Source organism: Peromyscus leucopus, chromosome 8b (assembly GCF_004664715.2).
Source record: "Peromyscus leucopus breed LL Stock chromosome 8b, UCI_PerLeu_2.1, whole genome shotgun sequence".
NCBI classification, from domain to species: domain Eukaryota; kingdom Metazoa; phylum Chordata; class Mammalia; order Rodentia; family Cricetidae; genus Peromyscus; species Peromyscus leucopus.
Window position 1 is genome coordinate 59,442,793 of NC_051086.1, and position 14,087 is coordinate 59,456,879.

The window sequence follows — 14,087 nt, forward strand, 5'->3', positions numbered from 1 at the left end:
TATCTAGAAACCCTGAAAAGAGAGAGAGAGAGAGAGAGAGAGAGAGAGAGAGAGAGAGAGAGAGAGAGAGAGAAAGAGAGAGAGAGAGAGAGAGAGAGAGAGAGAGAGAGAATGAGAATATGAATTTGGGGCTGAAAGCAGCAGCATGTCTTAAAGGGAAAAACAACAAATTCAGGACTCAAAGCTTTTCACTTGACCAGGCTGCCACTCCATGTTGTACAAGCAACACTGCCATGAAATCCTTTGAGGACTGAAACAAATGCTCGGCCTTTCTTAGTCATAGAGGAGGGAGAAAACAGTTATTCAGATTCCTCATAGGGTGTCTGAAAATGAGGGTTTTACAGGACAAATGGCCGAGGTCCAAGGAGGCAGCAGATGTGTTTGTGAAATAAATAAAAATCAACAAAAGCTCTACCAGTGTAGGCATGTGAGAATATGGGGCAGGAGGACTTAGACCAAGGCCAGCCTGGGCTACTTAGAGAGACCCTGTCTCAAAACATCCAGGAGGGAGGCAACGTGCTATCCAGGCTCACGTGCAGTAAGAGGATGTGTTGCAGTAACCAGGTTAACCCCAGTCCCACTCCAGGCTAATCAAGAACCCCAGCTTCAGCGATAGCTAAGTGTTGTAGAAGCAGGCAAAGCGCAACACAACACGCACATGGATTCAACTTGTCAGCCAAACACAGGCTGCCCTTAGCCTCTGCACCAGATGTAAGAAGTCCTGGTTAGGGAATGGCAGCCAGACTCAAGCAGTATGAGGGACACTATGCTTACAGAAGGCTGACAGCCAGGCTGTTCCATGAATCAGTGCCGTCTGCATTCCGGGGACATGCTCAGACCACAGCAAGTTTAGCCCGAAAACATTCTGAAAAGTACAATACAAAAGAGAGACACAGACACACATGCATGTACACACACACACACACACACACACACACACACACACACAGAAGGTGGAGGATGGGGTGTGGGGCAGGTGCTGCGGTCTCAGCTACTGGGGAGGCTGAGGGAGGAGAAATGTTCAGCCATTCTCAGTTACTAATGGGAAATAAAAGCTTAAACTTCAAAAAAACTTATTCATTTTTAAGGTGGTATATTTAGGAGGAGAAAACAAGTAGCAGTTGATATTTATTTACTCATTTACTTACTTATTTATTACAGACAGATCCTCAGTATGTAGCCCAGACTGGCCTCGAACTCATGATCTTCCTGCCTCAGCCTCCCAAGTGCTGGGATTGCAGATGTGCACTGCCCTGCCCCACTGGCATGATGTGTGCTTGTGTGTGTGCTTGTGTGTGTGTGTGTGTGTGTGTGTGTGTGTGTGTGTGTGTGTGTGTACGCTTTAAAACTATTATTTATTTCCTTAATTAATTTCATCAATCAATGTGCTTAATTTTTGTGGTGGTTTGAATGAAAATGGCCCCATAGGCCTGTAGGGAGTAGCACCATTAGGAGGTGTGGCTTTGTTGGAATGGGTGTGGCCTTGTTGGAGGAAGTGTGCCACTGGGGTGGACTTGGAGGTTTCAGAAGCTCAAGCCAGGCCCAGTGTCTCTCTCTCTCTCTCCCTGCTGCCTGCTCATCCAGACGTAGAACTCTCAGCTGCCTCTCCAGCACCATGTCTGCCTGCATCCTGCCATGCTTCCCACCATGATGACAATGGACTAGACCCCTGAACTGTTAGCCAGCCCTCAATGAAATGTTTTCCTTTTTAGGAGCTGCCGCGGTCATGGTGTCTCTACACAGACATAGAAATCCTAACTAAGACAACTTTCTTCCCACGAAAGGACGGAAGAATGTTATAAACTGAAAGTGACAGAAAGTCAAAGACAATCACTCCTGCCGCTGCACCACTGAGACCGCTCAGCCGCACACTAGGATCAGCACCAGGCGGCAGAGCCCCAAGCCCACCCTGTTCAGTTTGGGAAACACGATTTCTGTTCTAATGCCTGAACTAGATGAGGTGCTAATTTTTATGATGAAAAGCAGTGAATATTTTCTCCTTGGAAAGTAACACACTTTCTTGATTTGGTTCATAAATCTTCATGATATCTCTAACTACAAGTGAAGCAAGAAAGTATTATTAACCTCTTTTTCTAGAGAAAATAGGAACAGAATGATTAGGAAACATGGCCCTGCGCCAGGCAAGGTGCTGCCTTGCCTGTCATCCTAGCATTTAGGAGGCAAAGGCAGGAGGATCAGGAGTTCAAGACCAGCCTGGACTACATAGTGAGTTCTAGCATAGCCTGGTCCATAGTGTGAGATATTGTCAAAAAAAAAAAGAAAAAAGAAAGAAGGGAGGGAGGGAGGGAGGGAGGGAGGGAGGGAGGGAAGGAAGGAAGGAAGGAAGGAAGGAAGGAAGGGAGGAGGGAGGGAGGGAGGGAGGGAGGGGCTGGAGAGATGGCTCAGTAGTCAAGAGCACTTGCTGCCCTTCCAGAGGATCTAAGTCAGGTTCCCAGCACCCATGTCAGGAAGCTCACAACTGCCTGTAACTCCCAGAGCACCCACACCCACACTACACACACTTACACAAACGTATACACATAATACAAATAAATCTTAAAAAAAGAAACAAGCAAGCAAGCAAAGCAACACACAGAGACTGAGAGAGAGAGAGAGAGAGAGAGAGAGAGAGAGAGAGAGAGAGAGAGAGAGAGACCTGGATAATAGCCAAGAACAGGTAAGAAGCCTGTGCTTGCTTTCTGGGCCTGGCACTTTAGGCTAGAGTGAGGAGGAGGAGGAGGAGGAGGAGGAGGAGGAGGAGGAGGAGGAGGAGGAGGAGGAGGAGGAGGAGGACAGGAAGTCTCGGATGGCAGAGACAGGGTCTGAACCCCACCTGTTCCACTTTCTCATCTACAGCTTGAGTGAAGAGAGAGAGGGCACAGGTGGCAGATTTGATGGTGATAAATGGGAAGTCACTGAGAGTACAAAGATCTTGACAGGTTGAAACAATCAAGTAAAACACAAGATACCACCAAGGATGGGACACAAAGTCTGACACAGATTCTCAAGAACCTATTGCACAAATGGAGGAGAGTTTTAATGAGGCTCCTATGAAAAAGCCCTGGGGCAGTGGTGCAGAGCGCTGGGCCGCAGATGTGTTTGGGTTGGCCTGTGCAGTGTTTAGGAAAAAACACCAAGCCAACATTTTAGAGCTGGGAGAGGCGCAGAAAAACCCGGATTCCTGGCTTCTCTTGAAAAACTGATAGATCTGGCAACTCCAGGTCTACATCCAGACCTGACCACAACTGGGCTACCACTGACGTGTGGCTGTCCAGTTGAGACCTGGCATTCACTCTCCCTATGAAGATAGACATGGAGCACATACTCTACTTAGGTTGCTCTCTTATCTTCGAGGCTATCCTTGCAACCCTTGACCTGAGGGCTGCAGGGTACTGGCAGTCAGTGAGGTCAACAAGGTGAGGCGGCTGCTGAAAACCCTACCAAACCCCAGGTAGCAGGAGGCCAGGATCTGCAGCAGTGCCACCTAATTCCTAAAGAGCTGCAAACCTTCCCAAAGAACCTAGAAAAATCATTATCTTTCCTCCAGAAATATATCTATCCATATCAAAATGTAGTTCATTTCAGGGCACTGGCAGACCCCAGACAGTCTATAATAGAAAGTGGTTATCGGAATGAAACACCCTCCATCTTCATCGGGCCAGGTGGGGCTGCTTGCTAGAGTCCATCACTAAGGACCTAGTTTGGTGATGGTTGGCATGGGAGGGTCACTGGACCCTCACCGGAGAGACAAAGTGGTCTTCCCAGCCATTGCCTGCCATTCCGCCACAACTGCACAAGGCTTGCGGCTCTCAGGAGGAGCCAGAGAACACAGGCTGGTGCAGGTTAATTACAGTGGTGCTTCCATATATGTTGCTACGGGGAGTCATCATCTATATGGGGTGAGGACTTTCAAGTGTGGCTGCTTTGGGGTCACCCACACTCCTGCCAGTAAACCCTCATCCAGGAACTGCAAGTAAATTCAAAAAACTCCTTTGTTCCCCAGGGTGAACTCTAGTGAAACTGTACTCTAGTTTGTCGTTGGGACCTTATGAGGAAGGGGTAGACTGCGGCCTGTGCCTCCCCAGAGAAGGAATCCTCACAAGGCCCCAGTCTATAACAAGAAGACACAGCACCCCTCTGCATGTTCACACAATGTCTACTCCTAGGGACCACACATTAAGGGGGATGCTGACAAACCCCATCCAGAGGGAAGAACCAGAACAGTGAAAGCTCTGGGAGTTACATCAGAGTTAGGGAAGTTCAGGACAGCTCTGTCAGAAAAGGAACACAACAGCCATTCTACACGGCAGAAGCTATAATAGGGAAAGTACTGTGGTCCATTTGCAGAACTGAAATTGATGAGGGCCACAGCGAAGTATACTTCCCTATTCAGTTCAGTCGGAGAGAAGTTTATTACAATTAAAGCTGAACACATCTGGAACAGTGTGCCCTGTGGGCCAATGCAGCTGTGACCTCCCCATCTCATACATATCCATGCTTCTGCAGAATCAGAAACTGTCAGAGAAGCTATATATTTTCGACTCGGGGGAAGCTCACACTACAGTTGTCTACAGCTTTTTCCAAACCTGAGCTACAGTGAGCAGTGAGCTGGAAAGGGTGGCAGTAATTTTCTTCCTAAACCTCAGTCATGCTCTGCTCACAGAAACAGCCAGGCTGTGGCCAAGCTGCACAAAGAGAGAAATCCAGAGGCTGACTCTGCATCGGTGACTCTCAGTGATTCTCAGAGGCTGACTCTGCATCGGTGACTCTCAGTGATTCTCAGAGGCTGAGCCTGCATCGGTGACTCTCAGTGATTCTCAGAGGCTGAGCCTGCATCGGTGACTCTCAGTGATTCTCAGAGGCTGAGCCTGCATCAGTGACTCTCAGTGATTCTCAGAGGCTGAGCCTGCATTGGTGACTCTCAGTGATTCTCAGAGGCTGAGCCTGCATCGGTGACTCTGGTCAAGCTTTGACCCCTCTTGCAATTTCAATGCCAGCTAGCTTTTCCCTCCTCTAACCCGCTCTTACATTCACCTCTTTCTAGCTACCTGCCAATTGTGTGTTTTAATTCTTGGGAGGCTGCATGAATTTCAGAGCATATCAGAGCATGCACTGACTCACTTTATCCACACATTTCTAACATGTGACCATCTAATTAAGGTTTTGGACTGATGATCTCAACAGATGAGAATGAGGAGCAGCCAGTGCCACAAAAACTTTGTAAGAGTGTCGTAGTATGGTTAGAAGAGGTCACAGACTAGACCACTACATGCTGGCCCACAGGAGGGGGGGTCAACAACCAAAGGCTCTCCAGAATGTTTATTTAGCAAATTGCTAACCAAGCAGCTGGTATTCCAGAAACTAAAAAGTGGCCTCATTGGATTTTCAATTCAAAAATCTGCCCAAATATTTTTTTAAATTATTTATGTGTATATGTATATGCCTGTGTCTGTGCATGGGTTTGTATATAGGAGTGCAGTATCCATAAAGGCCAGAGGCATCAGATCCCCCACAATTGGAGTTGCAGGTTGTTGTGAGCTACCCAACATGGATACTAGGAACCTCGGGTCCTCTGAAAGATCAACAAGGACTCCTAAACACTAAATCATCTCTCCAGCCCATAATTCTATTATTTATTTGTTTATTTACTTATTCATTTATTTCTGAGACAAGGTTTCATTATGTAGTCTTGACTGGCCCAGAAAGAGGCTGAACTTGGACTCACAGAGATCCTCCTGCCTCTGCTTCCTGAGTGTTGGGATTAAAGGTGTGTGCTATCATGCCGAGCCCCAAACAATAAAAGATCTGTTCTCAAGGCTGGGGAGATGACTCAGTTGGTAAAGTTCTCAGTGAAGGGGCATGAGGACCTGAGTTTGACCTCTAGCACGCCCCAAAAATTTATCTGTAACCCCAATGCTGGGGAGGCTGGATATCTAGGGCTTGCTGTTCAGCCAGCCTAGTTCAACCAGTGAGCTCCAGGTTCAGTGAGAGTCCTTGCTTCAAAAAACAAGACCTCCACACACTGGTGCACACACACACACATGCACAACACACATACCAGCACAAAATAACTTCCCTGCTAAAAATGTCTTTTAAAGGGCCCAAGAGATGGCTCAGCAGCATGGAAGCCTAGTGAGCTGAGTTCAATACCAGAACCCCTAGAAAAGTGGGGAGAAAACTGAGTCTGCAAACTTCTTCTCAGGCCTTGACATGTGCACTGGCATGCATGCTTATTACCCTCCTCCATAACAAGAAATCACTTAAAATGTCTTCCAAGACATCAGGAAAGTCAGGTCTGGAGGCATTCACCTGTAGTCCTAGCACTTGGAAGGTGGAGGTAGGAGGGTTTTAAGGCCAGAATGCACTGCATGAGACCCCATCTCAAAAAACAAAACAAAACCCCCAAAATAACAAAAAACAAGCAAGCTCCAAGAAGACTCTACGGTGCGCAATGAGGCGGACCGCTTGCTCTACACAGGTTGCCAAGCTGCTCAGGGGTGGAGAGTCCATCCAGGGAGGGAAGCTTCCTTTGCTCCTACTCCTGCTCTCTGAGTGTTCTCAGCCTCTGTGGAAAGCAGTTCTGAAAGCGAACTGCTCATGTTCCACAGAAGAGGGGAGCCTGGGGCCTCCTGACTTAGAAAACCCAGTACTCTGGCACATCTATAATTCCCTAGTCTACGCCTGTCAGCTGGGGAACCCTTCAGCAAAGCACGCGCCAGGTCCATGCTGTCGCCCTAGGAGCCGACAAGGACAGAACTGAGCACTCTGCTGAACAGTCTCCACTTGAGCTGACATGTCAGTCTGCTGAAAGAGACAGATGGGGGATGACAGGAAAAGCCATTATTTCTTCTGGGTTTCCTCTCTGTCTGGAGTCTAAGGAGACAACACAAATTCCATCACAGGCTGAAATTCGATCTAAACATTCTTGAAAACATGGTCTTGCTCTCTGAAATACAAGCTGCCCTGCTGACAACCTGTGACCCATTTCCAAGTGAAGGTGGGGAGAGGCATTCCTGAGGCCTACCCCTTCCGGGGCTTGCTCCCCCATGCTGCTCTTTCATGGTCCACAAGTTAAAATGGAAGCAGCCAGGATGTGTACAGACAGCATGACCCAACAAAAAACTGTGATGAATCGTCAGCTTTCTCTTCACAGTCTTAGGATCAATCTTAATACCTGAGACTCGTCCAAGTATTTTAAGACTTCTGGTAAGCCATTCTAAATGTAGGCTAAGTCACAAAATACAGTAGTGCTATTCCAACTAGCAGTAACCTGGATCTATTCACACATGAACCATGGGCTGGAGATGCAATTTGGTGGTAGAACTATGCACACTTGCCTAGCATTCAGGAACCCCAAGTTCCTTAGCACTGAACACCCCCCTCGCCCACCCAAATCAAACTTTAAAGCCCCTCAAGCCTAACTAAGATGAAGTTCTGACAGTCAGGGGCAGGGCATCTGTCTATTGGCAATGACTAATCTGAGACACAGCAAACACTCACTGCGCTTGCCTGGGACGATGGAGACTGAAGCGTGAAGACGAAAACGATAGTCTTGCTTTCAGGGGACCACAAACTAGCCAACGGGCCCTGATCTACTCATTAGTAACCAAGGGAGGCCGGGCACAGGGCAGAGCTGGGGCTGACAGACATGTGGGAAGGACACACATCTGTCTCTCTAGATGAAGAGAGGGTCAGATGAAGGTCGAGTCTCCTTGGGCCTCAAAGTCTGAGTACTTTGGTGTTATTCGATGGGATAAATAAATAACATGAAGAAAAAGCAGTATTTGAGCTTGCCCTTAAACGGGTAAAGTTCTGAAATATAAAATCTGGAAGAAAGGGAAGCAAAAAACAAAAAACAAACAAAAACAAAAACAAAAAACCCCACTTCAGGCCTTAGTAGTGAAAACTGATTAGTGACCCGATGGATCTGGAATCATGGATGAGAGAGGCAGATCTGAGAGGGATTATCTAGACCAGGTTAATAAATCAGGAAGTCCCACCCTAAATTCTATGGGCTGGAGTCCTAGACTGAATAAAAAGAAGAGACAGAACTGAATAACAGCATTTACCGCTCTCTGCCTGACTGTGGATGCAATGTGACTAATGTCCCTGCTGCCGGCTGGCCGGGCCTTCCGGGTCGGGATGGACTGGATCCCTGCGGCTGTAAGTCAGAATAACCCCTTCCTCCCTGGTCGTTGTGCCACGGTGGTGATAACTAGCACAGGTACAAAGAACGACATATGACGGGTCAGAAAACGTGGGGCGCGCAGCAGAGCAGGAAGGTCTCAGGTGCTCAGAACACAGGAGGAGACAGCGGGAAACATGGACGGCAGCCTCAAGAGCAATAAGGAAGCGTGACCAACTTCACTCATGTCAGAGGTGCAGGGTTCTGAGGAGGCAAATGCCATGAGTCGACAGGAAACACGGAGGCTAATCCTCACAGTGAGGGGACCTTCCTCCTCGTTATTACTTCCACGGTCCTGTTTACATGGGACCGGATGAAAACAAAGTAGTAAACCCTGGCATCATGGGAGAGTCCAGGAAACAGGATGTCTTAGGGAACTAGCACACCAGAAGCACCAGTGCTGAGGAAAGGACGAAGACAGGCTACGTCCTGACAGACAATAGGAGGGGTATGTCAAGAGGAAGAGTGACAGCCATGAAACGTAGGAACTAGAGACGCATAAAACTGAAATGGGGCTGGAGCAAGGGCTCGACAGGCCGGACCCTTGCTTCTCAAGCATGAGGACCTGAGTTCAGTCCCCAGCACCTATCTGAAAGCCAGGAGCAGCAGCAGCACACACCTGCCATCCCACCATGGGGGAGGCAGAGACAAGGAGCCTCAGGGGCTTGCTGGCCGGTTTAGTCAAACTGGTGAGCTCAAGGTTCAGTGAGCTGCTCTGTCGAAAATATAGGGTAGAAGCAATTGAGGAAGACATCTGATTTTGATCTCTGGCCATCACAGACACACAGACACACAGACACACACACACACACACAGACACACACACACACATACACACACACACACACACACACACACACACACACACACACACACACAAAATGCAAATAAGGGGGCCAGAGAGATGGCAAAGCATTGAAGTCCAGCAATCAAAAGCCCCCTTTGGAGCCAGGTGGTGGTGGTGGTGGTGGCGCACGCCTTTAATCTCAGCATTCAGGAGGCAGAGGCAGGCGGATCTCTGTGAGTTCAAGGCCAGCCTGTGCTACAGAGTGAGTCCTAAGAAATGAGCAAAGCTACACAGAGAAACCCTGTCTCAAAAAACAAAAACAACAACAACAAAGCCCCCTTTGATTAATCTAATTAATGTGCCCAATCAAAATTAAACATCTCATCCTAACATGGATTTCTCATTTTACCTTTATAAACCGCCATTTGTCTATGGACCACATCTGTCTCCTCTCTATTCAGACAATCCTTTGTTTTCTGGGAAAAATCCCCTGCGGTCTTCCTTGTTCCTCTAGCTCCTTTCTTTGTCTTGTATTCCCTGCCCTCTGGGGCAGATGAATCTTTGTGCTGAGAACTTGCTAGCAGGGGTCCTGAGCCGATACTTTTCCTTTCACTGAGTTCAGTTCCCAGTACCCATAAGACGGCTTACAACCACCTGGAGCTCCGGTTCCAAGGGGTCTAACACCCTCTTCTGATGTCCACATGTGCACCAGGGACATATGCGATGCACATACATGCAGGCAAAACATTCATACACATAAAATAAAAATAAATATAAAAAACTTCAAGCTGGGAGGTGGTGGTGGCACACACCTTTAATCCCAACTCGTGGGAGGCAGAGGCAGGCGGGTCTCTGTGTTCGAGGCCAGCCTGGTCTACAGCATGAGAGCCAGGACATGCACCAAAACTACACTGAGAAACCCTGTCTCAGAAAAACAAAAACAAAACAAAAAACTTCAAATAAATAACAACAACAGCAGCAGCAAGAAAAAACAAACTGAAAAATCTAAGAGTCCAGACATCTTTGAGCCATTAGCAGCAGAGCGGGATGTTACAGATAAAGTTGTACCTAGAATTAGGCCCTTTCTTGCACTCTAAGCCTGCATGGCATGAGAGCTGTTTTCAGAAGCCCGCTGTCCTACAAACTGTCAGAGAGCTGGTCATGGCGGCTGCCGCTCTCACCCCAGCTCTCAGCAGGTGAAGCGGGAGGACCGGGACTTTGAGGCTGCCTAGGCTAGGCAGCTAACACTGCCAGTGGCTCAGGGTGGACACTCACTGGTCTAGTGTGCACAAGGCCCCGGGTTTGATCCCGAGCACTGCAAAAAGCTGAAGAGGACAAAAGAGAAGAGAGAAGCCATCCCAACAGCGTGCGGCTGACCTAAGTGAACTAAACGGAAGGGAGGGCCAGCCAGACACTGTGGAGAGGAAGGCGGGAAAGGCACGTGCAGCCTTTCTGTTATGACAGCAATCTCTGAAATACGTTGCAAAACACAATCCAAATAGAAGAGAGGCTGGTTAGCAGATGACATCTGCCCTTCGGTCACCAAAGAATACCTCCTCTCCACAGGCTTCTTGCCCCTCCATCCCCTCGCAATAGCCCTCCCTAGTGAGGAGGAAGGAACTACATGAAGATGAAATGAACCCAGTTCTGCGGGCTGGCGAGACCGGTGTGAGGAACCATGGCTGCCTCACGTCACCATTTATAGCACTCAAACAAATACTGAGTCCCCGACAACCAACTGACAGACAGAGGCAGGGACTCGAGTTAGGCATGGCACATAAGGCCTGTCTGAGGCGGTGAAAAACTAGGACACTTCAGGTTGTCCATCACAGTCTGCAGGTTGCTGGCCCCGGGTCAGCTGTGCATTAATACACGATCCGGGTCAGGAGACACCGTGTGAGAGCTCAGGGCTGGCCTGGAGATGCTCCCTCTGTCATGGTGGAGCAGGTCACTCATGCTTCCTGCTGCATATGGAACAGACTAACAAGGTGCAAACAAACTGGTCGACATTCTGGTGACTCGGGGTCTGGGGCTCCATGAAATGAGGGCTGTAACTAATGTGGAGGGACTCGTCACTTACTTGCCTTCCATCCTGCCCCACATTTGTCTGACCTCTTACGACAGTCCGGATATTGTCATCCAGTCTCCTGGTAAAAAAAAAAAAAAGATAGGATACGAGTCATTCCAATCAACTCAGCTCCGGGTAGACCAAAAGAAAGAGAAAGTCAGTAGCTCACTCATCAACCTCCGCGGACTGCACCTATTCAATGCCGCCAACCACACAAAACCACACGAGCCCAAGTGATGAAGAATGGGGCCTCGGAGCAGGCAGCAACACCAATGCAAGAAGCCGCACCAGGGCAGACTTAGCACTGCCTCTGTTTAAACACTGGTGAGAGTTAATATCCAGAAGCTGGCTGAAAGGACCAATAAAACTGTGAACGTTTTTCACCGAGTAAATCAGTAACGACAAAGTTACAGATGTTTTATAGAAATAAGCCAGCAAATTCAAATCAGCAACTGCAAAATCCTGACTTTGGTGAGCAGAGTCAAGGAGCCAGTGTGGTCTCTGCACTCAGTCCTTACTCTTTGTGCCCCAAGGTGCAGCCTGTCAGAGGCAGATCTATGGCTTCCGGGATGTCTCTTCCCAGGGGCTCAGCAAGGGCCACTGCATGGCGCCTCGGCCAGAGGAATTTCTATCAGCCAGCTTCACTTTGCACTTGAAGAATCTATTTAAGGTGTGGTATCAGGAATTCAGGAAATACCTAGCTGACAGGGCTCTCTGGATCGCCAGGATGTTTCTACTTTCTATAAAAACTCTGGCAACTTCGAGGTCTCCTCTAGAGCCGTTATAACTGAAGCCAACAAAACAACAAGGAGGCTTTTTTTTTTTTTTTTTTTTTTTTTTAAAGATTTACTTATTTTAGCCAGGCGGTGGCGGCGCACGCCTTTAATCCCAGCACTCGGGAGGCAAAGGCAGGAGGATCTTTGCGAGTTCGAGGCCAGCCTGGTCTACAGAGCGAGATCCAGGAAAGGCGCAAAGCTACACAGAGAAACCCTGTCTTGAAAAACAAAAACAAACAAACAAAAAAAGATTTACTTATTTTATGTGTGTGAATGTCTTGCCAGCATGTGTGTATGTATGTGTACAAAATGCATGCCTAGTGCCTGTAGAGGTCAGAAGAGGGTGTCAGATCTCCTGGGACTAGAGTTATAGATGGTTGTGAGCAGCAACATGGGTACTAGGAACTGAACTTGGGTCCTCGGCAAGAGCACCAAGTGATCTTAACCCCTGAGCCTTCTCTCTAGTTCATCTTTGTGCTTACTAAGGCACCATTGGAACAATACATTATAGGGCAGTGCCCTTTACTGAAAAACTAAAGAATGTTAGGGGAAAAAACTCATCTTCTACACTCAAAATGAATGCTTTCCATTTCCAAAATAAGTTTTCTCATCAAAACAAGCTGGACATGGTGGCACACACCTTTAATCCCGGCACTCAGTAGGCAGAAGCAGGCAGATCTCTGAGTTGGAGGTCAGCCTGTTCTACAGAGCTAGTTCCAGGACAGCCAAGGGCTACATAGAAAGACTAAGTCTCCGGGGAAAAAAAAACAAACAAAAAGAAAAAACAAACAAACAAATGCACACAAAATCTCCAAAATACATTTGAAGCAATGAAATCAAACTACTTATATATTGAAAATACACTTATTTAGTGACTATTAGGTACCAAATTTATAAACCTAGACCTGGATAAGCCAGAACAAGGCCACTGGGCAGGATGATGATATGGACAATCAGGCCTTGGTTAACTAAAGTCTTTAATTCTGGAACACTTCCAAGTCAACCGGCAGGTACAATATCAGTGTTCTAGGTAACTAACTGGTATAACCCCATCTCCATATCTGAGTATTAGCACTACAAAAGATAAGCCTAAAGGAATAAAACCATTACAATATTGTAGAAAAGCTTTGCCTCCTTTGAAAGTTAACTTTTCCTCCTCCTTGTCCTGTCCTCCTGCTCCTCCTCATCTTCTTCCTCCTTTTTTTTTTTTTTTTTTTTTTTTTTCTTTTTGATAGGGTCTCATGTATCCCAGGCTGGTCTTAAACTCACCATGTAGCCAAGGATGACCTTGAACTTCTGGCCGCCTCACCTCCAGCTCCCACATGCTAAGACTACAGGTGTGTGCACCCACACCTGGTTTACGGGTTTATGCCACACTTAGGATTGAATCCAGGGCTTCATGTCTGCTGGGTCAGCACTCTACTGAATTACATCCCCAGCCCTGATGAACGGACCTGTTTTGTGTTGTTTTAGGACAGGGTCTCACTGTACAGCTCTAGCTGGCTGGGAACTCTATTAAACAGGCTGCCTCAGACTCAGTGAGCCTCTTGTGTCTACTCTCCAGTGTGGATTAAAGGTGTGCACCACCACAGCCTGGGTGATAACCTTTTTTTTAAACAGAGTCTGTTCCAGTTCCCTTCATTTTGTATGGGCAGAACAAATGATCATTAAACCCCGGCCGAAGAGCTAAGCTCTTTGCCATAGAGTTTACATAAAAACCCATGAGAAAGAATTATTTTTAAATTTGAGATTTTGGTGCTTTCATCAAAAAATGTGATTCAGAGATGACTAAATTAATATGCTTTTCACTAATTAACAGTCATATGGTGTTACTTACCTTATTTTCAGTCTAATTTTGCTCACGACATCATCTATGTTTGCCAGAGACTACAATGAAGAAAAAAAGAGTGTTGGCTGTTAGTTCACTTTCTGGAATTCTCTTTCACAGGGAAATGATAATACCTCAAGAAGTTTAATCTTGATACTACATTTAATTCTTTTAAAAATCATCTTATTTTAGAAATTGTTTTTAGTTTTGCATGTATGTGCACATGTGTGCATGTGTGGATGTATGTTTGCATATCCTGTGAGCACACAGATGTGCACAGGCCAGAGGCTGACATCAGCAGTTTCCTCAGTCCTCTCCACCTCATGTATTGAGGCAGGGTCTCTCACTGGAGCCAGAGCTCACCAGTTCACCTAGTCTTCCTCGCCAGCTTGCTCTGGAGACCCCGTCTCCACCTTCGGGGTGCTGAGACTACAGGCAAGCCA

At 47.3% G+C, this 14,087-nt stretch overlaps 1 protein-coding gene across 4 annotated transcripts in view; it reads right to left on the reverse strand.

Moving 5' to 3' along the window:
• Vps53 (VPS53 subunit of GARP complex) overlaps positions 1-14,087 on the reverse strand; it is a 151,400-nt gene that overhangs the window by 122,955 nt on the left and 14,358 nt on the right. For all 4 annotated transcript variants that reach the window (XR_005090317.1, XM_028866779.2, XM_037200743.1 and 1 more), the window contains exons 3-4: positions 13,654-13,703; positions 11,053-11,119 (exon numbers count right to left, since the gene is read on the reverse strand). Coding sequence is in view for 3 of the 4 variants with exons in the window: in XM_028866779.2 (XP_028722612.1) it covers positions 11,053-11,119; positions 13,654-13,703 (117 nt within the window). In the remaining variant the exon portion in view is untranslated. The remainder of the gene's footprint in view (positions 1-11,052; positions 11,120-13,653; positions 13,704-14,087) is intronic.